Source organism: Punica granatum, chromosome 2, assembly GCF_007655135.1.
Source record: "Punica granatum isolate Tunisia-2019 chromosome 2, ASM765513v2, whole genome shotgun sequence".
Lineage (NCBI taxonomy): Eukaryota > Viridiplantae > Streptophyta > Magnoliopsida > Myrtales > Lythraceae > Punica > Punica granatum.
The window spans coordinates 37407008-37434487 of NC_045128.1; the positions used below are offsets into that span (position 1 = coordinate 37407008).

The 27480-nt window shown below is 39.3% G+C and overlaps 6 protein-coding genes across 7 annotated transcripts; all 6 read left to right on the top strand.

The window, feature by feature from the left end:
- The first annotated feature begins 667 nt into the window (after nucleotides 1-667).
- LOC116197235 (probable 2-oxoglutarate-dependent dioxygenase At5g05600) lies at nucleotides 668-2670 on the top strand. Its single transcript, XM_031527308.1, has 3 exons — nucleotides 668-1200; nucleotides 1748-2078; nucleotides 2211-2670. Exons 1-3 carry the CDS (start codon nucleotides 728-730, stop codon nucleotides 2481-2483), a joined length of 1077 nt encoding a protein of 358 aa, XP_031383168.1. The 5' UTR covers nucleotides 668-727; the 3' UTR covers nucleotides 2484-2670.
- A 5787-nt stretch (nucleotides 2671-8457) lies between these two features.
- Nucleotides 8458-10680, top strand: LOC116197234 (flavonol synthase/flavanone 3-hydroxylase-like). The gene is made up of 3 exons (XM_031527307.1): nucleotides 8458-9025; nucleotides 9758-10088; nucleotides 10221-10680. Exons 1-3 carry the CDS (start codon nucleotides 8553-8555, stop codon nucleotides 10491-10493), a joined length of 1077 nt encoding a protein of 358 aa, XP_031383167.1. The 5' UTR covers nucleotides 8458-8552; the 3' UTR covers nucleotides 10494-10680.
- Nucleotides 10681-11659: 979 nt separating this feature from the next.
- On the top strand, nucleotides 11660-12094 carry LOC116197260 (salicylic acid-binding protein 2-like). The gene has a single exon (XM_031527343.1). The coding sequence runs from the start codon at nucleotides 11685-11687 to the stop codon at nucleotides 12006-12008; it is 324 nt and encodes a 107-aa protein (XP_031383203.1). The 5' UTR covers nucleotides 11660-11684; the 3' UTR covers nucleotides 12009-12094.
- Nucleotides 12095-13773: 1679 nt separating this feature from the next.
- LOC116195017 (flavonol synthase/flavanone 3-hydroxylase-like) lies at nucleotides 13774-15567 on the top strand. Its single transcript, XM_031523967.1, has 3 exons — nucleotides 13774-14538; nucleotides 14685-15015; nucleotides 15148-15567. Exons 1-3 carry the CDS (start codon nucleotides 14066-14068, stop codon nucleotides 15418-15420), a joined length of 1077 nt encoding a protein of 358 aa, XP_031379827.1. The 5' UTR covers nucleotides 13774-14065; the 3' UTR covers nucleotides 15421-15567.
- A 767-nt stretch (nucleotides 15568-16334) lies between these two features.
- On the top strand, nucleotides 16335-18128 carry LOC116194641 (salicylic acid-binding protein 2-like). The gene is made up of 3 exons (XM_031523501.1): nucleotides 16335-17081; nucleotides 17521-17652; nucleotides 17752-18128. The coding sequence occupies exons 1-3, from the start codon at nucleotides 16608-16610 to the stop codon at nucleotides 18034-18036; spliced, it is 891 nt and encodes a 296-aa protein (XP_031379361.1). The 5' UTR covers nucleotides 16335-16607; the 3' UTR covers nucleotides 18037-18128.
- Nucleotides 18129-23505: 5377 nt separating this feature from the next.
- Nucleotides 23506-27308, top strand: LOC116197946 (proteasome assembly chaperone 2). 2 transcript variants are annotated; one of them, XM_031528228.1, is made up of 8 exons: nucleotides 23506-23636; nucleotides 23978-24070; nucleotides 24384-24549; nucleotides 24741-24799; nucleotides 24973-25091; nucleotides 25869-26106; nucleotides 26583-26706; nucleotides 26826-27308. In XM_031528228.1, exons 2-8 carry the CDS (start codon nucleotides 24011-24013, stop codon nucleotides 26900-26902), a joined length of 843 nt encoding a protein of 280 aa, XP_031384088.1. In that variant the 5' UTR covers nucleotides 23506-23636; nucleotides 23978-24010; the 3' UTR covers nucleotides 26903-27308. The 2 variants fall into 2 exon arrangements, with proteins under 2 accessions (XP_031384088.1, XP_031384089.1); XM_031528229.1 differs by lacking the exon at nucleotides 23506-23636 and adding an exon at nucleotides 23720-23894.
- Nucleotides 27309-27480: the final 172 nt, after the last annotated feature.

Consider the following 27480-nt stretch of genomic DNA (forward strand, 5'->3'; position numbering starts at 1 on the left):
TCCATCTGCTTATCGCACACACTCATAATTGTTATGAAATTTCCCACTGTCAGTAAAATTGCATTAGTTGGATCCATTATACGGCAAACACCATATATGCAAAGAAGAGGCTTACAATATCAATGTAGGTTAATCAAATAGTTCGACACTTATTTTGCTCAATCAAGATTTCAGGTTTAAGTTCTTGTGAATGAAAAAAACCCTAATTGTGAAAGTTTTACCCATTAATGGACCGATCCGACTTGACTGTATTAGTCGGGGTTCAATTAGATTTTTCGGATATCATGGTTCACACCGAAAAAAAGAAGAAGAAGGGGCTTAGAATAACTTTAAAAAATGTTCACACGATAAGCCGCGTGTCAAACTTCATGGACATAATTCGAATCAAATTCGCCGATGTATTAGCACACGGGATAACTGAACTCCTTCGCTGAAACCATTCTTGGTCGAGAAACAAACTCCCGTCTTTTTTACCAGCGACGTCCAAATACGACACAACTCTTTTTACAAGACATGCAAGCACAAACGTCACCCTTGCCCAATGATTACCTTGCACTGTCCGAACGTAACGGCCCGAAAACCTGTCCAGATTCACTGTACCCACAATCCTGTCCTCTCGTGCGATAAATATGAACCAACATTCGGTATTAATCTTCCACCACAAAAATAAGAAAATTATAGGGTGAATCTTAAACTAAATCAATCGAACAGCTAGCTAGCAACAGCCATGGGAGAGGTAAACCCTGCTTTCATTCAAGACGTCGAACACCGGCCGAAGGTGGTTGGTGCGATTGCCAAGGCCGAGGGGATCCCATTGATCGACCTCTCAGCTCTGATCGACTCCCCCGATGATCACCAGGCCATCAAGGGTCTCGTGGCAGAGGTACGGAGCGCGAGCAAGGAATGGGGATTCTTCCAGGTCATCAACCACGGAGTGCCATTGGAGAAGCTGAGGAGGCTTGAGGAGGCTGCGCGGAAGTTCTTTGGCCAGCCCCTAGAGAAGAAGAGGAAGGTGAGGAGGGACGAGGTGAGCACGCTGGGCTACTACGATACCGAGCACACCAAGAACGTTAGGGACTGGAAGGAAGTGTTCGACTTCACCTTCCATGACCCGACCCTGATCCCGGCATCGTATAGGCCGGACGACGAAGAGGTGACACATTGGAGTAATAAGTGGCCCGAGAAACTTCCTGAATTTAGGTACTAAATTTAATTTTTGTGGGCTGGATATAACCAAATGGAGAATGAAAGCAATTGTCAATTTCATGATTATTACAGCGCCTCTGGTTGGAATGGAATAAAAGGACATCTCAACCTTTCACCTCATATATACTCCGTTTTGTGATGATATTTTATTTTTAATTTGATGGAATGAACATTCCCTTACTTAAAAAAAAAAAAGCTTAATGAAAATTCACTCCATTAATTCAATAAATTTTAACAACAAAATGAAAAAAAATAATTTTTTGCATTATTGTTTAGATTTTTATTATGTTAAATATGCATGATCTTCTCTGTATGAATCCAAAAATCGCACCATTTTTCTCTCAATCAACTCATCCATTTCATTTCATTCCTTCCAATCTGATCAGTTTGGTTAGAGTTTCTTTGGGGGGGTGTCTGGATATTTTCATCAGAGCTTGAAGGAGATGCTGCTTACACGTCCGACGTTGTATCAAAATTTTATTGGGTAGCTAGGTTGAGAAATTCGATCCGACTGACCCTCGAGATATGTGCCCTGATACAGGGAGGCCTGCGAAGAGTATGCGAAAGCGGTGGAGAAGCTCGCATTCAGGCTGATGGAGCTGATTGCCCTGAGCCTGGGCCTGCCTGCGGACAGGTTCCGTGGCTTCTTCAATGAGCACCAGACCACCTTCACGCGCCTCAACCACTACCCGCCTTGCCCGGCTCCTCACCTGGCCCTCGGTGTTGGCCGCCACAAAGATTCCGGGGCACTGACCATCCTTGCACAGGACGATGTCGGGGGCCTAGAGGTCAGGAGGAAGTCCGACGGGGAATGGATCCGGGTCAAGCCCATCCCGAATGCTTACGTCATCAACATTGGTGACATTATTCAGGTACATATATATTTAGCCTGCTTTTCAATAATGTCGCCCACCTTCATATCAGGCCCTGTGCATCACAAGATGATCTCCGAGATTCTGATGACGATCGTCGACTGACGAGCCGCCTGAAAATGCTTTTCCTAGGTTTGGAGCAATGAGACGTACGAGAGCGTGGAGCACAGGGTGATAGTAAACTCAGAGAAGGAGAGGTTCTCGATCCCGTTCTTCTTCAACCCGGCTCACTACACAATGGTCAAGCCGCTGGAGGAGCTCGTCACAAAGCAGAACCCGGCCAAGTACCGGGCGTATAACTGGGGCAAGTTTCTGGTCACCAGGACGCACGGCAACTTCATGAAGCTCAATGTCGAGAACATCCAAATCCACCATTTCAGGATCACAGAGAACAAGAACAACTAAACTAAATAAGGCGTGCGAGAACATGTTTGACATTGTACGATGTTGGCTTGTACTTGTAGTGATAACATTGACTGTGGGTTGTTTGTACATTAGGAAGTACACTTGTCGGACGCAGTGGATTTCCCTCCTAAACAATTACCAGTATACATTCTGAAATAATGGAGGATATATTTGCTTCTTTTGATTATGATTCCCCTGCACGGCCAGTAGTGTGCAACTTCTTCTTCTTCTTCTTTTTTCCCGATTGTATTTATCATATGTCGTGGTCTAAATTTCTAAACTTTGGAATGTTAAATCGGTGTGACCAGTTAGCGTGACCGTATGAGTCTATTAGGAACAAGAAGAGGAAATGGAAAACCACGGGAGGGGCGGTGGGGCTCGTTGCCATTCCCTCTCTTCAAAGAGGGAGATTTTATAGTAGCGGCTCATATTTTAGTAACCATCTCTTGTAGGAGGTAGCGGACTGCCTGACGGCCTTTGTAAAAAATTTCGATGACCTTAATAAGGTGGTGGTGATTAACGTGATTTAATGATATTCTTTATTGATTTAAGAAAAAAAATTTGGGGACACTCTTGTAAATTTAAGGAAGAATTTGTTGAACGGTTAAACAAGAAAATAGATAAGTTCTTACTTACTTACAATTAAATATTTTTCACTTAATAAATTCATAATTTTATTTTTTGATTTATTGATAAACGTAATCCAATTATATGCTAAAAATACTTTAATAAAACTCATTATTTCCATGGAATAATTTTTGAGGGAAAGTTTCCCTCGAGAAATTTCCGATGGATTCTCCACGGAAATGTTCCCTAAGAAATTTCAGACTAAATTTTCCTCAGAAATATTTCTGTAAGTTTTTGATGGAATTTTCCAGGAAAATCTTGCAAATTCTTTGTCAAGCTTTCTATGGATTTCCCTCAAAAAATTCCTTCAAGAAGCATTTTGTTCAATTTCTGATGAAATTTACTTTTCCTATAAATAAATCTTTTTAAAAATTTAAAAATAAATAAATATTTCTATTTTTTTCTATATTGGTATCATTTAAATTACGATATATATAGATTGCACAAATTTATGCATCAATTTCCTTTTCCTTCATTATGATTTTATTCTTATGTAATGTATTGAATTTTCTTTTTAATATCCCTATATTGCAATTGAATTAGAAACGTATAGTATGATTGCTCAAATTAATGTATTAATTTCCTTTTTCTTTGTTACAATTATTCTCTTATATAATCTACCAATAATTCTTCCGAATCTTCCTATAACGGAATCAATTTTGAATTAGTAAGATATTTTAGGATTGTACATTCATGCATAGTTTCCCTAATCAATCAAATCAGGAAGTCCTAGTGAGATTGCATTAATCATCCTTTATTGGTATAGATTGAATTAAGAAGACATATTACAAAATTATATGCTAATTTTAAAAATATATATTAATTTAAAAACAAAAATGTATTACAAGTAATCTTTAAAAAATTAAACATTTGTCGAATGTACTTAAAAATAATTTCGAAATAAAAATTTTAGTTGATACAAATAAATAAAATAAATTGTAGATGAATCTATATAAATAATAAATGAATGACACTTTACATTAAATAGAGTTATATTAAATAGGGTTACAATGGTCAATTTATATTATATATTAAAATTACTACATCGATAATAAATGTAATTTATAAATTTTATTCTATAAATTATATTATAAATGACATATTCATTAAAAATTAGAAGCTAAAATAAATAAAGGGAAAATGACACTTGAGGTCCTATATGTTTGGGATTTTTTGACATTGAGTCCTAAAAGTTTCACTTCGAAAAATCAAGCCCTAAAAGGTTTGGAAAAGTGTCTACGGTGGTCCTATTCGTCCGCTGCCATTACCGACCCGCCACCGTGGATTTAATGCCGTCAACTCCTTCCACATGTCCTTTAAATGATGACGTGGCACCCTTGCCTTGAATAGAAAACCCGAAATCTCGGGTTGAAACCCAAAAAGTTCCGTTCAAGTTGAAACCCTAAAACTTCCGGATTCCTGCCCTTCACTTCATTTCCCCAACCCAGCTTGAAATTTCTTCTAGCTGTGGAGATCTCGGTGCTCTATGGCTTCCAATTTCTTTCGTAGCTTCCAATTTTTCCAGACTTTCGAAATCGTGGAAGTGAACTTTAATTTCTTCGGTTTTGAAGATTATGGGCCTGTTTGGTTTTAAGATGGTATTTTAGAATCACAATTCTAACTTAACTCTACCAACTACAAAACAAAATAACTCATACAAAGTCAAAGAGTGGGCCCCATTTATACCACTTTTTTCCACAATAAAACAACATAACACATACAAAGTCAAAGGTGGGCTCCATTTATACCACTCAAAATCAAAATCAAAATCTGATTTTAAAATCCTACTATGAAACCAAACGCAACTTATGAGTTTAGTAAATGAGGGAGCTTCCAATTTCTTCGATTTCAATCTCGGTGTTCCTGATTTTCATCATTCAACTTTAATGAGAAAACATATCGTAGAAATCAGCTGAGCTGATGATATTAATTAGCATCTTCAGCATACATCTAAAAAGGTTACAACAAAAACGAGTACTTGCTGGTGAATATTTTGTTTCTCTTCGAACAGCAGGAACAACATCTTTATAAAGAACCCTAGAGAGGTCATCGACTAACTTACGAGCACAAGCTCATGGCTTAAAACAGAACTTGCAACTCATGCACTTGTGACTTCCTGATTTGCCTGTACAGTTTAGCATTTGATTGAACTGAAAGTCTGAAATTTCCGAAGAAGAAAAGTTCTGAAGAAGATTATGAGTTCTTGTTGTCTCTGTTCGCAGTAGAACAACAAGACGAAGCACCCCTAATTGGTGTACGAGGTCACATTATGCGAGAGAGGAGGAGAGGGGAGGAGGTTGCGGATGGAGAGCAGCAGACCCAACCTGAAGAAGAAGAAGTCCTCAGTGCTTTCCTTAGTAAGTACTATTCATGAACTGTTGAAATTTTTTAGCAAACCGTGTTTTAATGAAAGATTGTCAATATCGTGATGCTTGTCAATATTGTGATGCTTGTTCTATTACATTGGTCTTGTAGAATGGATGATTTTCACAACTTCAACTATCATGGATAAACTCTTGAAATACACCATGGCGGGTCCTTTAAGGAAGGATGAGAATTGTTGTACAGTGGGGGTGAAATATTGCGTTGGGATATATATCCAAACAAAGTGTCTATTACGCATATGGTGAAAGAATTAGAAAAGATGGGGTACGAAGGTAATGTAGAGGTGGTCTTGTGTCGGGTCCATGGGAAGGGGTTAAAAGAGGGCTTATTTGAGGTTTACAATGATAGTTTTGTCATTCAACTCATAGGGCAGCTATTGGAGTATAAACATTGCCAACTGTATGTCAAGCACATAACCGACCCCAACCCTAAAGCATTTCAGCAACATAAGGCGGCTACTGAGGAAGGTGATGAGGCTACTAAGGGAGGTGTTTTAGGAAGGAAGAGAGTTGATGTTGTTGTAGATCGAGCTATAGAAGAAAGTGAAAAAAATAATAGTCGGAGTGAGAGTGATTTTGCTTTCGAAAATGTTCCCGTAGATCTAAGTAAAGAAGATGATCCTGAGCTCCAAGACATCAGATCCCAAGTTCAAATTACGAAGGCGAAGAGAGCTGAAAAGTTGAAGAGTTTGAGTCTACAAAAGGATGTACAAACTATTATAAGGGAAGCAAGATAACAAGGGCAAAGAGAAAAAGGGCGCTATTGTTACTGTTGATGCAGGAGATGAATGATACATAACCGATTATTCATCTTCTAATGAGGCCTGCAGCATTAACTTTGGCGAATCAAGTTCAAAGTTTGGGGATGATGACATATTGAGAGAAAAGCAACCGAGAAGTTATTTCAGAAAGTCAAGTACATTTCTTTAAATATGAACCAACTTGTGAGTGGCTAACTTTTACCGTAGGTCAACTATTTGAAGATGGAAAACAGTTTAAGGATGCAATTTATTTTGCTTCTGTGAAAACCCAAAGGAACGTATACTTTAAAAAAAATTGCAAAAAGTATATAAGAATGAGGTGTACAGAGAGGAACTGTCATTAGAAGATAGTTGTTAAATTCATGAAGAACCTTTGTACTTACAGGTGAAGAAAATGTTTGACAATCACACTTGCAATATCAGTACAGTACAAAGACAGGGCAAGCATATACCATGAAACTAGACAAATCAGGCGAGAATGTAGCACAAAGACAGGGCGGGACCAGACTTAATGATATCTAGATTGAACAAACACCCTTTATACTGATATCCAAAGATCTGCAATAGAACATATATCCAAAACACCCTTTCACTAGATTGAACAAACACCATTTCTACTGATATCCAAAGATCTGAAATATAACATATCTCCAAAACACCCTTTCACCAGATTGAACAAACACTGATATCCAAATATCTGCAATGGAACATTTCTCCAAAACACTGATATCCAACAATGATATCCAAAGATCTGCAAAACGCTCACATCCAACAGAAATTTTATTTCATTACCAGTCAATAGAAATACACTGATATCCAACAAAAATTGTATTTCATTACCAGTTAAATGACTCAGTACAAAGTACAAGCCTACTTGCCAGTACAGAATTTACTGCCCAACCACATCTCAAACAAAATTTCAATCAAACTACAGAGGCAAATTGCAAAAACAACTACCCTAACATCATTACAATGACTCTGCTGGTGCTTTAACTCCTCCTCCAATTCCTTAATCTTTAATTTAAGGTACTTCATTTTCCATTCAGAAGAGGAAACTTCTTCTTCAGCAACAACTTCCGAAATCGAAGTTTCAAATGGATGGTCAATACCCACACCCCCCATTATCCATGTACCTTGGACATCCAACAAATCTTCTACCTGGGTTGTTTGCTGTCCGTGAAATCTTCTATTGAAGTCGCAATTCGCAGTTACAAATGCCCGCATTGATAATTTTAAAAATATATGATAGATTTGAAAAGACAGTAGAACCATGAGATATATGAGGTAAATTTTTTTTCCTTTTTATATATCTTATCAATCCTAGATAATACATGTCTCTCTTATAAGTTATGTATATGCATCACTTCGAAAGACAAGAATTTCCATTGAGCCGATCAACCTGATAGCAATATGGTATCATCTATGAAGAAATGAAATTATGAAAATTTATCTATTCTTTATAAGTAGTCCAATTAAGGAAAACAAATTCGCTCCATGAATATTTTAGCTATTCTCCACGTATATTTTAGCGATCCATAGTTCCATCTGCTTACCGCATTATAATTGTTATGAAATTTTCCATTGTCAGTGAAATTGCATTAGTTGGATCTGTTATGCGGATGCCACATATGCAAAGAAGGAGCTTAGAATACCAACTTCGGTTTATTCAAGCGGTTCGGCGCTTGTTCCGTTTAAGCAATGTATCGGTTTCGAGTCATTCTGAATGCAAAACATCAATGTTGTAAGAGTTTTACCCTTTATTGGACCGATTCGACTTAACTGGATTAGTCGTGGCTCAATTGAGTTTTCGAATATCAGGATTCGACTTTCAAAAATGTTCACACGATAAGTCGAAGATCAAACTTCTTGAACAGAATTCGAATCGAATTTGCCGATGTATTGGCACACGTGATAACTGAACTCCTTCTATAAAACCAATCTTAGTCGAGAAACATACGGGATCAATGAAAAGTCTTGATTTTATGATCAGATATGGCTCCATTGGAGACTAAATTCATGTCTCCCTTATCTCTTTTACCAGAAACGTCCAAATACGACACAACTATTTTTTACAAGACATGCAAGCACAAACGTCACCCCTGCCCAATGATTACCTTGGACTGTCCGAACGTACCGGCCTGAAAACCCGTCCAGATTCAGTGTAACCACAATCCTGTCCTCTCGTGCTATAAATATGAACCAACATTCGGTATTAATCTTCTACCATAAAAATAAGAAAATTATAGAGTAAATCTTCAACTAAATCAATCAAACTAGATAGCTAGCTAGCAACAGCCATGGGAGAGGTCAGCCCTGCTTTCATTCAAGACATTGAACACCGGCCTAAGGTGGTTGGTGCGATCGCCGAGGCCGAGGGGATCCCGTTGATCGACCTCTCAGCTCTGATCAACTCCCCCGACGATCACCAGGCCATTGAGAGCCTTGTGGCGGAGGTACGGAGCGCGAGCAAGGAATGGGGATTCTTCCAGGTCATCAACCACGGAGTCCCTTTGGAGAAGCTGAGGAGGCTCGAGGAGGCTGCGCGGAAGTTCTTCGGCCAGCCCCTAGAGGAGAAGAGGAAGGTGAGGAGGGACGAGCTGAGCACGCTGGGCTACTACGACACCGAGCACACCAAGAACGTTAGGGACTGGAAGGAAGTGTTCGACTTCACCTTCCACGACCCGACCCTGATCCCGGCATCATACAGGCCCGACGACGAGGAGGTTACACAGTGGAGTAATAAGTGGCCCGAGAACCTTCCTGAATTGAGGTACTAAATTTAATTTTTGTGGGCTGGATAAAACCAAATGGAGAAAGAAAGCAATTGCCAATTTCATGATTATTACATCACATCTGATTGGAATGGAATAAAGTGGACATCTCAACCACCTCATATATATTCCGCACTGTGATGATAATTTTTTTAAAAAAAATTTGATGAAACGAACTTTCCCTTAAAAAAAAAAAACTTAAGGAATATTCACTCTATTAATTCAATAAATTTTAACAACAAAATGAAAAAATATAAAATTTTGCATTATTATGTTTAGATTTTTATTATGTTAAATATGCATCATCTTCTCTGTCTTAATCCAAGAATCGCACCATTTTTCTCTCAATCAACTCATCCATTTCATTTCATTCCTTCCCCCGTATCAGACGGGGCCTATAGTTATTTGATTTGATTCTGATCAGATTGGTTAGAGTACGTTGGTTTCAGAGTTAAAATAACTTTGATTTTGATTTTGATTTTGATTTTGATTTTGATTGTAGAAAATGACAAATGAGATCGTATTATAAATTTGATTTGGGAAACGTGTGTTTTTGTTGTGTAGTGGGTAGAGTTAAAATCAAAATCATGATTTTAAAATCAAACTTTGGTGGGGTGTCTGGATATTTTCATCAGAACTTTAAGGCGATGCTGCTTGTATCAAAATTTTATGGGGCGGCTAGGTTGAGAAATTCGATCCGACTGACCCTCGAGATATGTGCCATGATACAGGGAGGCCTGCGAAGAGTATGCGAAAGCAGTGGAGGAGCTCGCATTCAGGCTGATGGAGCTGATTGCCCTGAGCCTGGGCCTGCCTGCGGACAGGTTCCGTGGCTTCTTCAATGACCACCAGACCACCTTCACGCGCCTCAACCGCTACCCACCTTGCCCGGCTCCTCACCTGGCCCTCGGTGTTGGCCGCCACAAAGATTCCGGGGCACTGACCATCCTCGCACAGGACGATGTTGGGGGCCTAGAGGTCAGGAGGAAGTCCGATGGGGAATGGATCCGGGTCAAGCCCATCCCGAATGCTTACATCATCAACATTGGTGACCTTATTCAGGTACATATATATTTAGCCTGCTTTTCAATAGTGTCGCCCACCTTCATATCAGGCCCTCTGCATCACAAGATGATCTCCGAGATTCTGATGACGATCGTCGACTAACGTGCCGCGTGATAATGCCTTTGCTAGGTTTGGAGCAATGAGACGTACGAGAGCGTGGAGCACAGGGTGATGGTGAACTCAGAGAAGGAGAGGTTCTCCATCCCGTTCTTCTTCACCCCGGCTCACTACACAATGGTCGAGCCGCTGGAGGAGCTCGTCACAAAGCAGAACCCGACCAAGTACCGGGCTTATAACTGGGGCAAGTTTATGGTCACCAGGAAGCGCAGCAACTTCATGAAGCTCAATGTCGAGAACATCCAAATCCACCATTTCAGGATCCCAGAGAACAAGAACAACTAAACTAAATAAGGCGGGCGAGACATGTTTGACATTGTACGATGTCGGCTTGTACTTGTAGTGATAACATAGGCTGGGGGCTGTTTGTACTTTAGGAAGTACACTGGTCGGACGCAGTGGATTTCCCTCCTAAATAATTATCAGTACATATTCTTAAATAATGGAGGACATATTTGCTTCCTTTGATTATGATTCCCCTGCACGGCCAGTAGGGTGCAACTTCTTTTTCCTTTTTCTTTTTCTTTTTAATTTTTTTTCCCGATTGTGTTTTATCATATGTGGTGGTCTAAATTTCTAAACTTTGGAATGTTGAATCGGTGTGACCAGTTAACGTGACCGTATGAGTCCATTAGGAATAGGAAGAGGAAATGGAAAACCACAAGAGCATTAAAATATATATCTCCCTTGTAAGTAGTCTATCAAAGGAAGCGAATGAGCTCCGTAAATATCGGAGAAAACTTTACATTTCTCGAGAAAATATCGGGTTGTTTCCGGAGAATCGAAACCTTATCATCCATATCATCAATAGCTGGGCCAACGCGAAATGGGGACATCGGAACTGAGCTGCGCATATATAGCCGAGAGCTTTTGATCCTTGAGCACAAAGCTTTGGGGTCTCGATCGGGAAGATCCGATATCGACGATTGCACCAATAGGAAGCAACTAATTTCGATCGAATTGATCATATGTGGTCATCTAAATCTCTAGCTTTGGGATATTATTAATTAATCAGCGTGATCATCAGCTGGCCTTAGAGCATAAAAGGTCCATTCAAATGAAGAAGAAGAAGCCCAATATTAAATCCCTGAACGATTTGACTGGGAATACATAAACGAATCATTAGATCAATATATATCACGTAAGTCAATATAGTTAATTTCCCCTTTGTAACCTTAAAACATTTTCAAGTAGGACTAATCAATACTATAAATTCTTTCACCGGCAGCATCCGTGATATCTGACCCAACCGAACCGATCGATATGGAAAGAATGCTTTATGATTTCCTTAAGAAACCGATCCTACCCTTCTTTCTTCTTGTCCTCCTCCTGAGCTTGGCTCACGGTGCATCGCCAAAGACGTTGGAGCCTACCCCAAGTACAAGGCATCACTTCGTCCTCGTGCACGGGTCCTGCCATGGCGAGTGGTCATGGTACAAGCTGGTCAGGCTATTGAGATCCTCGGGCCACGAGATCATGGCACTGGACCTGGCTGCTTCTGGGGTTGACCAGCGACAGGCCAGTTCCCTGAAGTCAATTTCTGACTATTTTCAGCCGCTGATGGAGTTGATGGCGTCCCTGAACTCGAGCCAGAGGGTGCTCCTCGTCGGGCAAAGCATGGGCGGCCTGGCCATCTCCCAGGCCATGGAGAGGTTTCCTCGTAAGATCTCTGTGGCTGTTTTCGTCACTGCCACAATGCCCGGCCCTTCCCTCAGTGTCTCCATCTCAATAATGAGGGATCCGTTTTTCTCTTATTGGTTCCGGTTTTCGGGTAGCTCTATGCTCCGGATATCAATCTAACTGTCCATGACCCTCTAATAGTCATTGGATCAACGGGGGATTCATATTCAACCGGTAATACATTATCAAAATTAAAATAAAATAATCATAAAATAATCTGAGTTTTATTATTATTTTTATTTTTATGATAAAAAGAGGCCCGAGCCCAATGCGAAAAAAGAAAAAGAAAAAGAAGAAATACAAAGACGGAATATAAATGCCTTAATGATATAGCCAAATGTTAGCGTTTCCGATTCAATCAGTGGATGTATTGATTAAATTTTCAAGGATCCCGTCATGTGCTTGATGCTCCTGTGTCCAAAATCCATTCGTTCTGCAAGTCTACAAAATTAAACTCATTACCGACTAGCTGATTTGGGTCCTTGGCATCTTGTGAGAGCATGGACAGCAATCAGTTAAATTGGTCATCGGGAAGGGCTTCCAATCTCTCAACCTGTGATCCACTGCCCTGTCCGGTCTGGGTTGCATTTGCGTGATCTGGGCCACGCTGAGTTTGGGCTTTTGCTTTCGGCCCGCTGTTCGGCCTGGTCTGTCCTTGTCCGGGCCCCTTTCTTGCTTTTGTCTTGGATTTGGAATGCCAAGACATATACCCGATAAGGGCCCAACATGTATTCTTCGCATGGCCCATCTTCCCACAATGCCCACAAGTCGTCCTCTCCTTCGATTCTCCTTGCAACTTACCGAACCCCACCCCCCCCCCCCCCCGCACTCTGTATCTCCTTTGGCGAAGAAGACAACAAATTCTGGAATCAATTCTCGGGCACGCGCACGCGTGACCGATTTCTGCCTCTCCTCGTTTTCCACCATCTTGTATACCTTGTTCAAGTTCGGCATCGGCTCAATGTTGAGAATGGTTGGACGAATCGTGTTGATTTTTAAGGTGAGTCCCATGAGAAATTGGAAGCATTTCTCCGTCTCTCTTTGTGCAACTATCACGGCTCCTGCCCCGCAGCTACAGCATGGATGCTCCAGGCAAAACTCTAATTCGTCCCACATCAGCTTCAATTTGCTATAGTAGTCCCGAATGCTCAACCCTTTTTGCCTTAGAAGGCAGATATCGATTTTGATTTAGAAAATCCTAGATTGATTTCCTTCGAAATATCTCTCTTTAAGGTCGTTCCACAAGCTTCTGGCATCCACCGCATACGCGACTGTGGCCTGGAGACTCCCCATCATGGTGTTGAACATCCATGCCAGAATCATCGAGTTGCACCTTTCCCATCGCTCTCTAAGGGGATCATTTTCTCCCAGTTTCTTCAGGGACCCATCAATGAAGGGCAACTTGTTTCTTGCCCGAAGCGCAATCAACATGGCTCATGACCACGCCAGGCAGTTGTCGCCATTAAGCATGAAGCCGATTACTTGGGCGCTCGTGCTATCTGACGACCCAAGACGGTATACCGGCGGGATTTCCATGCTCCTTACCAAGCTATCCCTTTCCTCTTTGTTCTTAGACGAGCTAGTGTCCAGTCTTGGACTTTTCTCATCTTCACTCACATCCAACATTCTGGAGGTCGGAAAAACTTAATCGGTCGAAGAGCGAAGGCGCTCTGATACCATGAGAAATTTGGAACAATCCAAGTTAATTTCATTGGAAACTATGGTCGCAGGTCATGTGCCTTTACATGAAAAGGAAACTAATTATTCCTATATGACCAATATCTATGACTACCAAATTTGTTACAATATTCCTATTATACAATGGTACAATCCATAATAGGATCAATGAAAAGTCTTGATTTTATGATCAGATATGGCTTAATTGGAGACCAAATTCATGCCTCCCCTATCTCTTTTACCATAAACGTCCAAGTACGACACAACTCATTTTTACAAGACATGCAAGCACAAACGTCACCCTCGCCCAATGATTACCTTGGACTGTCCGAACGTACCGGCCTGAAAACCCTTCCAGATTCAGTGTAACCACAATCCTGTCCTCTCGTGCTATAAATATGAACCAACATTCGGTATTAATCTTCCACCATAAAATAAGAAAATTACAGAGTGAATCTTATACTAAACCAATCAAACTAGATAGCTAGCTAGCAACAGCCATGGGAGAGGTCGACCCTGCTTTCATTCAAGACATCGACCACCAGCATAAGGTGGTTTGTGCGATTGCCGAGGCCAAGGGGATCCCGTTGATCGACCTCTCAGCTCTGATCAACTCCCCCGATGATTGCCAGGCCATCGAGGGCCTCATGGCAGAGGTACGGAGTGCGAGCAAGGAATGGGGATTCTTCCTGGTCATCAACCACGGAGTGCCATTGGAGAAGCTGAGGAGGCTCGAGGAGGCTGCGCGGAAGTTCTTTGGCCAGCCCCTAGAGGAGAAGAGGAAGGTGAGGAGGGACGAGGTGAGCACGCTGGGCTACTACGACACCGAGCACACCAAGAACGTTAGGGATTGGAAGGAAGTGTTCGACTTCACCTTGCACGACCCGACCCTGATCCCGGCATCGTACACGCCAGACGATGAGGAGGTGACACAGTGGAGTAATAAGTGGCCCGAGAACCTTCCTGAATTGAGGTACTAAATTTAATTTTTTTTGGGCTGGATATAACCAAATTGAATGAGATGCTGCTTACACGTCCGACATTGTATCAAAATTTTATGGGGCGGTTAGGTTGAGAAATTCGATCCGACTGACCCTCGAGGTATGTGCCATGATACAGGGAAGCCTGCGAAGAGTATGCGAAAGCGGTGGAGAAGCTCGCATTCAGGCTGATGGAGCTGATTGCCCTGAGCCTGGGCCTGCCAGCGGACAGGTTCCATGGCTTCTTCAATGACCACCAGACCACCTTCATGCGCCTCAACCACTACCCGCCTTGCCCAGCTCCTCATCTGGCTCTCGGTGTTGGCCACCACAAAGATTCCGGGGCACTGACCGTCCTCGCACAGGACGATGTTGGGGGCCTAGAGGTCAGGAGGAAGTCTGACGGGGAATGGATCCGGGTCAAGCCCATCCCCAATGCTTACATCATCAACATTGGTGACATTATTCAGGTACATATATATTTAGCCTGCTTTTCAATAATGTCACCCACCTTCATATCAGGCCCTCTGCATCACAAGATGATCTCCGAGATTCTGATGACGATCATCAACTGACGTGCCGCGTGAAAATGCCTTTGCTAGGTTTGGAGCAATGAGACGTACGAGAGCGTGGAGCACAGGGTGATGGTGAACTCAGAGAAGGAGAGGTTCTCAATCCCATTCTTCTTCAACCCGGCTCACTACACAATGGTCAAGCCGCTGGAGGAGCTCATCACGAAGCAGAACCCAGCCAAGTACCGGGCGTATAACTGGGGCAAGTTTCACATCACCAGGACGCGCAGCAACTTCATGAAGCTCAATGTCGAGAACATCCAGATCCACCATTTCAGGATCCCAGAGAACAAGAACAATTAAACTAAATGAGGCGTGCGAGAATTCGTTTGACATTGTACGATGTTGGCTTGTACTTGTAGTGATAACATGGACTCTGGGTTGTTGGTACATTAGAAAGTACACTTGTCGGACGCAGTGGATTTCCCTCCTAAATAATTATCAATATATATTCTTAAACAATAGAGGATATATTTGGTTCTTTCGATTATGATTCCCCTGCACGGCCAGTAGTGTGCAACTTCTTTTCTTTTAATTTTTTTTTCTCGATTGTATTTATCATATGTCGTGGTCTAAATTTCTAAACTTTGGAATGTTAAATCTGTGTGACCGTATGAGTCCATTAGGAACAGGAAGAGGAAATGGAACACCACGAGAGGGGCGGTGGGGCATCTTTGCCAGCCCCGACCTCCAATCTCCCCCATTCCCTCTCTTCGAATAGGGAGATTTTGGCGGTAGTGACTCTGATTATAGTAACCGTCGCTTGTACGGAATTTTCTGTTTCATTGTACTAGTTCCTTATTCTTGACAACTCATATAAGTTCATAAGCACGGGTCCAAACAGGCCACATGATGCACTAACATATATATATATATATATATATATATATATTAATAAGGGCGTTAAAATATATCTCTCACTTGTAAGTAGTCTATCAAAGGAAGCGAATGAGCTCCATAAATATTGGAGAAAATTTTACATTTCTCAAGAAAATATCGGGTTGTTTCCGGAAAATCGAAACCTTATCATCCATATCATCAATAGCTGGGCCTATGCAAGATGGGGACATCGGAACTGAGCCGCGCATATATAGCCGAGAGCTTTTGATCCTTGAGCACAAAACTTTGGAGCCTCGATTGGGCGATATCGACGATTGCACCAATAGGAAGCAACTAATTTCGATCGGATTGATCATATGTGGTAATCTAAATCTCTAACTTTGGGATATTATTAATTAATCAGCGTGATCATCAGTTGGCCTTAGAGCATAAAAGGTCCAGTCAAATGAAGAAGAAGAAGCTCAATATTAAATCCCTGAACGATTTGACTGGGAATACATAAATATATCAATATATATCTCGTAAGTCAATGAGTCAATATAGTTAATTTCCCCTTTGTGACCGTAAACATTTTCAAGTAGGATTAATCATCCCTATAAATTGTTTCACCGGCAGCATCCGTGATATCTGACCCAACCGAACCGATCGATATGGAAAGAATGCTTTATGATTTCCTTAAGAAACCGATCCTACCCTTCTTTCTTCTTGTCCTCCTCCTGAGCTTGGCTCACGATGCATCGCCAAAGACGTTGGAGCCTACCCCAAGTACAAGGCATCACTTTGTCCTCGTGCACGGGTCCTGCCATGGCGGGTGGTCATGGTACAAGCTGGTCAGGCTATTGAGATCCTCGGGCCACGAGGTCACGGCACTGGACCTGGCTGCTTCTGGGGTTGACCCGCGACAGGCCAGCTCCCTGAAGTCAATTTCCGACTATTTTGAGCCACTGACGGAGTTGATGATGTCCCTCAACTCGAGCCAGAGGGTGGTCCTCGTCGGGCACAGCCTGGGTGGCCTGGCCATCTCCCAGGCCATGGAGAGGTTTCCTCGTAAGATCTCTGTGGCTGTTTTCGTCACTGCCCCAATGCCCGGCCCTTCCCTCAACGTCTCCATCCTCAATAATGAGGTACCTGTTTTTCTCTTATTGGTTCCGTTTTTCGGGAAGTTCTATGCTCCGGATATCGATCTAACTGTCCATGACCTTCTAATGGTCATTGGATCAATGAGGGGCTCATATTCAACCGGTAATACGTTATCAAAATTAAAATAAAATAACCATAAAATTATCTGAGTTTTATTATTATTATTTATTTTTCATGATAAAAGGAGTCTGTGCCCAATTAAAAAAAAAAACTACGAAATACAAAGACGCAATATAAATGTCCTAATGATATCGCCGAATGTCAGCGTTCCCAGTTCAGTAGGTGGATGCATTGATTATATTAAGGGGTATGCTTTATTATTATTATTATTATTATTTTGTTAGGGGTTGGTCAAATTATGGCATTAATATTAATATTTGTTTTTTAATAATTTGAATGCGATATGGGTGTGAATCAAAAAAGTCACTGAGGAGATCGGGGCCGGTGCTAGACAGCCGCTACACCTACGACAATGGGCCCAATAATCCGCCGACCACTTTCATCTTCGGCCCAATTCATTTAGCAACGCGAGTTTACCAACTCAGCCCCATCGAGGTAACCTCGTATCGGTCTTAGCCCCAGCGTATTCTATTCGGCATAAGTTTCCGTTTTCGATTGAGTAATGTAATTGATGTGGATCTTACGAACCGACAGGACTGGACCCTGGCAGCCACACTGATGAGGCCACTGCGCCTATTCAGCGACAAAGATATGTCGAGGGAAATAGCACTGTCGGAAGAGCGGTATGGGACCGTGTCCAAGGTTTTCATACAGTCGGAGGGAGATCGGCTGACCCCGAACGATCTCGTGGAGTGGATGCTTGAGAGGAACCCTCCTAACGAGGTGCTGAAGATCAAGGGATCGGATCACATGGTCATGATGTCAAGGCCATTGGAGCTCTGCTCCCATCTTCTCAACGTATCTAGGAAGTATTCATGAATAATTCACGCATAATTCCCTTCTTTTGTCGACTATTCGAGAAATGGTCTTCTCAAATAATTTGAAATAAGAATGGCTATATATTGCAGTAATATATACTCTCAATTGAAATTAAGAGATTTTAAATTTAATTTTTATTAATAGACTTTTTCATGATTCTTTATATTTTATCTCCTTTTCTTTTAATAGAGTCGTCGTCATTGATTTTTTTTTGGATAAAAAGATTATTGTCATTTGCCAAATAATAATATAATGAAAGAAATGAAAATTGAGAAAAGAAGATTGAAAATAATATTTCTTTAATATGGATTTTTCAATTTAAATATTACATTTTATAACTGCGATCAGACCCCACATTATATAACAATGATATTATGGAAGAACGAAGGCATCTTTGAATGGAATATTTCATCCCTCAACATTACGTTTCGTACAAATGGAAAAGTTCAAAGATTTGCTGAATCTTATCCTCTGAGACACATGATGCACGCTTTACCCCTATAAATATTATATATATATATATATATATATATCATATGCATGCTGATTTTTTTTCCCTTGGAAAATACGTTAGCATGACCTTTTTATGATCATCATTATGATTATTATTATTTATGAACTAGAGGATCAAAAACCCAAACGTAACGCAATAGATTGAACTCGCACCTTCTTATCCATATCACTGAAACGACATCATCGGATATGTGATGATCAGATGGAACTCGACTTTCCCATGCATCGGATTGAACTCAGCTTCTTACGCGTGTGTTTATGGACGATTCATATCTCATCACACTAATCATTTAAACGAGGATTTGTACATGTGGGACATAGTGACTTTTACGATCACATGTGATAATTGACCAACACTGATGATTATTCATTGATGCACGTCTGATGAGATGGAGTTACGAGTTTTAACTGATTTCAAGCGCGAGCGAACGTGCGAAAGAAATGCCGGCGTTTTATACTAATAATGAATCACATGCCAATGTTTCTCATATCGTGGTAAGATATAGAGAAAGAATGTGGTATACATTCACGTGAACGTGTCAAATGAAAACCACACAAGATGATCTCCAATTGTAATTAAATCAGACAATGAAACATGCAAAACTATTCACATCTACCAAAACTTTCAGTGTCCTGAACTTTCATGAAGCTCAGACAAGCACAACAAACATGCATGTACGATCCGTTTCATCTCCAGTAACAACCTAATGAGTTCGAATTGAGACCGCACGCGGGGCATAGATCTCATGGAACCAACCCGATCAAAGGAACAGAAGGAGCAACAGCAGAGCTGGGACTCCTACGCTGCAAGCTCCGGCGCTGGGGCGAATCCTCATCGTTGACGATGCTGAGAGCTTGCGCTGCAACGAAGATGAACTCCATTGCCAGTTCCATGGCTGATCTGAATAGTATCATAACCTTTATTTGCTATATAAGACAAGTAGAACAACGCTGTCGATATCGTCCTCTTCTCTTTGAATGATCTCCGCGTCTCTCTAATTTATAGATGAGAGGGAGTGGGAGATAGGGAGAGCATTAAATTGGGGGAAAGATATGAGGAAGAAGCTGTTTGTTAATGAACGGAAGGAGCTAGTTTGGATGAAATGGCCTTTCGGGACTCCAACGGACGTATATTTTAATGTGTGGTCGTAATCGACATATGGTGTTTTTTTTTAGTATGTACTTTAGTATTCGAAAGCCTGTCGGACTCCTACTAATCCGGTTCAAGTTGGATCAGTCTATTAATGAGGTAAACTCCCTCAATTTTTTTTCATTCACAAAATTCAAACGCGAGACATTAATTAAGGGAAACTAGCGCTAAGTCAATTCAATCAATTAATGTTGGTAAAACATATATATATATATATATATATATAGATGGTTTTATTTTCCTATTATTATTATTCTTTCAATATACTTTTATTTTTTATATGATCAATAATGTTTGAATTTTTTAACTGCGTCGAATGAAATTCAAAGAAATTTCTGAATGCTGACATGTTTGATAGTTATCCGCTAGTGTTGGTGATTGCAACCGACAAGCGTCAGCGTCCTAACTTTTAAAATCCAATTAAAAATGGCAAAGAAAGAAATTATCCATAATATTTGTGTTGTTAGATTCAGAATTTTTTAGTTGGATGTTAGATTCGGAATTGAATGAAGATCGGGCCACTATGATTTATGTAATCTTTTAGAAATTTGCATGTTTGATATACACAAGCGTGCACTCGGCCGATGCCACGGATCAAAAAAAATTTTTGTTCAATCTTTTGAAATTAATGATTTTACATATGCATGAATATTATGAACTCTGGATTGCCAGTAGATAATTCAAAATTTCTAAAAGATTACACTGATCAACATATCATAAGGTATTACACTAATATTTTTACTTGCTATATTTTTATTTGAATTTTTAATATTTTTAATTAGAAAGTCATCAATATAATAAGTGGTCCGACTAATCTTAAATAACGAACTTTACTTAGGGTGTAGAGCTCAAAATTCGTAAAAGAATCTTATAGTCACAACCTGTCTAAGCGAGACTTAATCTCAATCACATACTAGTACTATGACATCGTGTTTTCCAAAGAAAAATTTAGTACATTTCTAGTATTAATTTATACTGCAATGAAGAAATTAAAAATAAAATCATATCAATATGATTACTTTTAAAAGGATGGTGGCTGCGGGTGGAAAAATTTACCCACTCGCCACCATCATAAGACGGACCAATTTTTAATTATTGAGACAATTTTATCATCACTCTAACTCTTTATTTGGATAGTATCATTAACACTTTGTTTGATTTGAAAAAAAATATAGGGAAATGGAGGAGAGACAGAGGAAAGGGAGGGAGGGTTCCCTTTTCGCTTGTTCGGCATTGCAAATTTTAGGGATTTTCCTGCCCTCGGATATTACATTGCTAATGTTTAGAAACGAGGTTAAATTAAATTAAATTTGATTTAGTTTGATTTGAGGTGATGAAGATAAAGGTAATTGGAAAAATTATGTGAAAGAATTTAAAGAAGAAGATTAAAAAATAATGATTATGTTGTTGAATTAAGGATAAAGAATTGAATAGGTTAGAGAATTTGGTATTAAAAAATTAATTAAATAATAAATAAGAAAAAATATGAGAGAGAATTTGAAGAAAAGATTAAAAAAAATGATTGTTTTGTTAAATTGAGAAAAAAGTTAAGTTAAGCTAAGTTAAATAAAATCAAACTTTATTACGAAATATAGTCATGTTTACGCCTTGCATTACACGGATTAATTTTAAAAACTCCTAATAGAAGCTTAATCTAAGTACCTCAAGTAAATTTTAGGCAAATTTTAATTTTATTTCATATATGATATATTACTCTAATGAAATTAACTTTAGTCAATATTTGACTTCAGGCAATATTATTGTTAATTTCTTAAAACTGATCATAAATATTATCAATTTTAGGATTCAGGTGGGACTTAAGTTTATATATATATATATATATATATCGATGAGTATTAACATCCTTATATAAGATTTTTATTTTGAATTTATTGATAAAATCTCATCATTCATGTACAAATATCTATGACTTTAACTTAGAGTGGAGTGACTTATTTATATATAATTCATATATATACACATTTCTAATTAATTTGCGCTATTTACCACTAATTTGTCAAAGATGGCATTAGTACTTAATTTTAATCCTAACTATTATTTAGACATAAAAAGGTGTATTATATTTCAGTAATATAAAAAAGTTCGATAAATAAACAATTATAGTATTTTTTATAGATCCATTTTCATAAATAAAATTATGATTATTTGTTCGCTAACAATGACTAAATACAATTAAGAAATAGTTTTTCGTCATTTTACTATTTAATGCATTTAATACATAATGAATAATATTATTTTTCTATAGATAATATTTTTAACTTTAAATTTTATTTAGACATTTACATTTCTTACCGTATATTATTTTGACATTTACCGCTCTAATCCTATTTATTACCTTGAATTCTACTATATATATATATATGTTTAGACATAAAAAGAGTGTATTATATTCCAGTAGCATAAAAATATTGGATAAATAAACAATTACATAATTGTTTATAGATCCAATTTAATGAACAAAATTATGATTATTTGTTTACTAGCAATGACTGAAAACAATTAAGAATTAGTTTTCCATCATGCTACTATTCAATGCGTTTAGTGCATAATAAATATTAATTATTTTCCTATAAATTTTATTTAATTTAGGCCTTTACTGTTCTATCCCTATATTATTTTTGCACTTACCGTTCTAACCCTATTTATTGCCTTGAATTCAACTTTATATATATATATATATATATTGATTATTAATTCACCAATGGAGAATTTGGAGGCAAAAGGACAGACTAAAACATTAAAAATTTGAAAATATTCTTTTGCCCATTTTAATTTACAAGAACATATTATTAAAGCGCATACTAATTAATTAATTCAAATAAAATTTTCTCTCGTTTCAATTTTATCCCAAATTAATTCAATCCGAACAATAAAAAATAGTCTGTCCAATTCGATTCCCTCCCTTTCCTCCCCTTACCCTTGCCAAATAAAATCCAGCAAAAATGTAAGGGGAATGAAGAAGAAGGAAGAAAAAGGGAGAGGAGAGGAGAGGAGGGATGGGAATTTTACTTTTCGTAGATATTCTTCACGCAGGAAAGGGAAGGGCGTAAAGTTGTTACGATATGATAGCGTGATGTCGTTTCATTAATGACTTGAATGTAAAAATCAATGATTGAAAAGACCATTTCGAGGTTGAAAGCCCGTCGTGCCTCTTTGAGAGGCAAACCAAAGCTAAAGCAGAGAGGACGATAGCGGCCCAACTGAGGTTGCCAATGGCGCTACAAGATATACCATTACCTTTACTTGGCCAATCGATGGCCCTAATGAATGAAGTTGATGTCAAATCCAGTTACCGAACCACAAGGAATGTCAGTAGTTACTCAGTTTTGGCCACCCTTGCATCAAAGAAGTTACATGTGGTTTCTTTAAGGTCATGATTGATGGCCTATAAAGGCACTAGGAAGTTGAGATGGTGTTACTTTGTAAAGACCATCTCGAACTAACCTAGTTAAGACCAACGATGACCTCACCCGTGCAAGTGACCTCACTATAGCCATATCTGACCACCTAGGACCACTGCTATTTAGTGGAGTTGGCTAGAATTATAATTTGCGAAATGTTATAGCGGATCGATCTTTCTCAAAGTCGCAGATGCTCCACGAGTGGACCCGAGTCTGGACGGACTCGGGATAACCTTAACCAAAAGGGTAAAATAGCATAGTTTTTGCTTTTTGAGTGGCCAATGTAGCCACGACGAAAACTTTACTGGCCAAACCGACACTAAACTGAACCTTTGATGGTCAAGTTAAAATTTTCACTAAGTTGTGTACTCAAATGCTAGAAGAAAAAGAAAAGAGCTTCCTAGGTCCTACCTTCAGGCTTCCGAAACAAGAGAGCCGATCATGCCCGAAGTTGCCATTACAGAGACCGTCTAACCGGCCAGCTTCAGCCTCACTCCGCTGTGCTTCAGCCTCAGGTAGGCGAGCTCTGCCTCTCTCACGACGATGACAAGCTTTCCTAAGTAGGAATTGGGAGCTGTAGTTTATGATAATTGTATCGTTCGGCAAGTAAGTGCCAATCGATTGGACATTTCGTCCATGGTGGGCTAGAAAGAGAAAAGGGGTTAGGGATGAAGCTGAAGATGGGAATGAATGAGATATAGGGAGAAGGAAGCGTATGAAAGGCAGTTTTTGATTGGTATTCCAGTTCAGTGTACCATTTAATCAGTAACTCAGTTAAATATCTCCCGACCAATCTCTAGGTTTATGCTTTCCTTCCATTGCTTTGATTAGGGCTAATTGGAGTTGGCTGGACCAGGAATTTGTTTTTCAGGTACGCAAGTGCTGCCCAATGGAATTCATTGTTGAAGATGGCAAACAAGTTAATGAACACTGCTCCAGGCTCGTACTGGTGGGTTCATCCTTCACTTAATCGTTGAATCACTCATTTGGTCATCTAATGAAATGCAAAATGGAGTTACAATTTATATATATGTATTATATAGAGATATATATATATATACGCACATACATATATTTGCTTGTCTCTATATGGTGCCAATCCTTTTTATCTGATATACATCATAGCACTCAAAACTGTTGGCAAGTTGAATAGTTAATCTTGTTTGGTTCCTGTCATGGATACCCAATTGGCTATCGATTTTAAATTCATTATTCCTTTTATTTATGCTTTTGAAAATAATTTATCATTTTGTTTAAGGTAGCCTGCATTATCGATTGGGAATGTGGGGCAGTTGGCGGTAGACCTTTTGATATCAAGTCTAAGAGCTGAGAGAATTGGGTTATTAGATGATCCTTATGTTCTCCCGTGTGTTGGTAATGATGCATACGGGCCAGTTCCCCAAGGGGAGCTTGCTCTCCCTCTTGAAGGTATGCTTTTGCTTTTAATACTACGATCTAAAAATCTGAAATCAGTGGATGATGTAAAGTGCTTGGTTGCTATGATCCTAAGGCTCTTTTTGAGAAAAACAAATGGATTTAGTTGACAAAATTGCCGTTGATTTAAGCATTGCAGTAGTGATTATAGGAACATATAGTAATGGGTCATTTCTTGGTTGTAGCGTATGATTCAACTTCTAATGGATTGACTCTTGTCCAACAAAGATCCCCTGTTGTAAAGGTACTGGAAACAACTCAATCTCATGCTTCATGCTATTAATGAACATATTTCGCCTTTTAATTCTAAAACCATCTGAGTTTCCCTCGTGTAGTTGGTGAAACCAGTTTTCTTTTGAGTTATCTTAGTATTATACTGATGCAATAATAACTGGAAATATATGGCCATTTTACCAGGGGATGATGATAGAATTTGCAAAGAATCTGGCAGATTTCGCTGTTGCAAGTGGGAAGAAGCGTGTTGTTGTTCTCTCTAGTTTGGATTTTGGGAGATGGCAAAGGATTGATATGTCAAGGTACTTGAAGCAGTACACATTTTGTACACTTCAGCTAGGTTCTGCTCAGGGGCGGAGCCAGCTCATTAGCAGGGGGGGCAATTGCCCTCCCTGAACTTTGGATTTCTTTGAAATTTTGCCCCAAAACTATGTAAAATTAGTATTTTTCCCCCCCGAAAAAAATCATTTATGTACTATTTATATCGAATAACATTTTTGCCCCCCCTGGACGAAAATCCTTTCTGCTTTTTTTTTTTTGGATTATTAGCTCGAAAGTAGGTTTTCTCATGCCTACATGTTTCATGTATATATAGGTTAAAATATTTTTTCTCATGCCTACATGTTTCATACATATATATATATATATATATATCCAACTTTGGGCCTGGAAGACTGAAAGATGTATCTGCTCAGCACTGAGCGGTTATGGAAGTTTTTGTGCTTCATATCTTCACTTTGATTTCTTTATGAATGACGATAAAGATTATTTAGTGAAGAGTGAAACTGTATGTTAATTTTCCCGAAAAAGTATGTAAAGGATGAAAAGACAATTACATAAAAATGAAATATCTTTTTTACTGAGCCTCCCATCTTTATTTTGGTGGGAAGTAGTAGAGTACACGGGCATAGCATAATGTTAGTGTTATTATTTTACTAGATATCTCTCTTATTTAAGGGCTGTAGTGCTTTTAAGTTTGCATGAAATCCTATTTCACGAAACTTCTTCTCTTACCATTCAATATGAAAGTATCAATAGGATCAGTTTCCAATCAAGTTGTCTGTATTTGGGATGTTCAGTGGCTTGCAGACATACTATCTATCCAGCTCCAACCCTGATGGAACAGATGATCTGTGTGAACGGCTTGGATGGAAGAAACTGCCTGAATATAACCTTGATCAGAGGTGTTGGAAGTATCTTAGGACTGTAGCTGAAGGAAATTCTGCAGCAGAGGATACTCTGCCTGCTGAAGATGATTTCGAAGAAGAAGATTATTACCCAAGTTTGCCTTTTTCTGCTCTTTTCTCCTGCTTCAAGGTATTGTTACAAAATAAAATCACGTTTAGATATGGAGCATAACATGCGACCTTCAGAATAGTCTTAGAAGGCCCTTCATTCATGATAATTTGCATTTCTTAACTACTTTGGTTGACTTATTTCTTCAGTTTATAAATCTTGCAAATTTAAGTGGACAAGATTTAATTCCCATTTTTTCAAATTTGGATAAAAAATTTATTTCATAGAATGAGGGGTCTGTTCTTTGTCAAGTACTTGGTAAATGAGAATCTGAAGGTTGTATGAATTCTGCATCTATTTTTCTTATTGCAGTTTGAACAACAGCAAAGCTGTTTCTCAGAATTTTTTCCGTGGTCCCAGTTTTTTCTTCGGCTTTATGGTTTTAATTTACCAATTTCAATGCTCTTCTTCTAAGTTTACAATATAATAAATGGTAGCATTTTGGGGATCTTCATGCACGATGACTGAATTTTTCAATATGTATTAATTTTGAACAGGCAAAAGGTTTAGAAGTTACGTGCTTGTTATGTTATTGCTCTGAAGGGGACAACATTCCTGAAGCTATCCATCTCGCTGAAGCCACCTGTAGGCTTTTAGGAATCAGTTCTCCTGATTCCCACGGTGAGTTGAGATCTGCTTTTTTATTCTCTAGTTCCTTTTTATTACCATGTCAGTATTGCTTTGCATGTGGCTTTTCTTTCCATGTGCTATCATTGTTCGATTCTTGGTTTTTGGTGCAGGTGATAGTAGTGACTGGGTCATCCCGTTTTCTTGGAATTCTGTGTATGGACCACCGCCAGATATCTCCATGTTTTAGGTGGCATAGGAAAGAGCGACGCACAAAAGGAGTTATCGTGGGTTTTCCTCGGAGTGATGATAGTTTGTGGTCCTTCCTAGAGAACTTGTATCGGGTATTCTCTACAGAAGACCTACTTTTTAAGAGTAGCAGAAGAGTTCTTGATCTGGGGCGAGATTTCCTGAAACTTTTAGATGGATTTTGAATTCAAAACAACTCGAATTTCAGTGATGAGCTCTTGTAATAGCATAGCATTTTAAGTTGATGTAGCCAATACTTCGATGATCATTGGGTCATGAGTGTCTACACGATGTTCGATAAACTCATGGGCAACTTCATGTATCATTTTTCTGGGGACAGTCTATGGTGTTGCAGATGGTACGACTTGAGCCTCATGCATGTACACGTTGGTCATATTTGTCTTGGAGCTCCAAGAGACCCGAAGCCGAAGCTCATCACTTCCTTCGTGCATGGAAGGAATCCTGGTTATGTTTGCAAGGTACATTAAACAGTTTAATCCACTCTGGAAACACGGCGTTATCTTGTTGCCGACCTGAAACGTGAAGACACTTTGCCCCCTAAATTTCCCCTTCAGTATC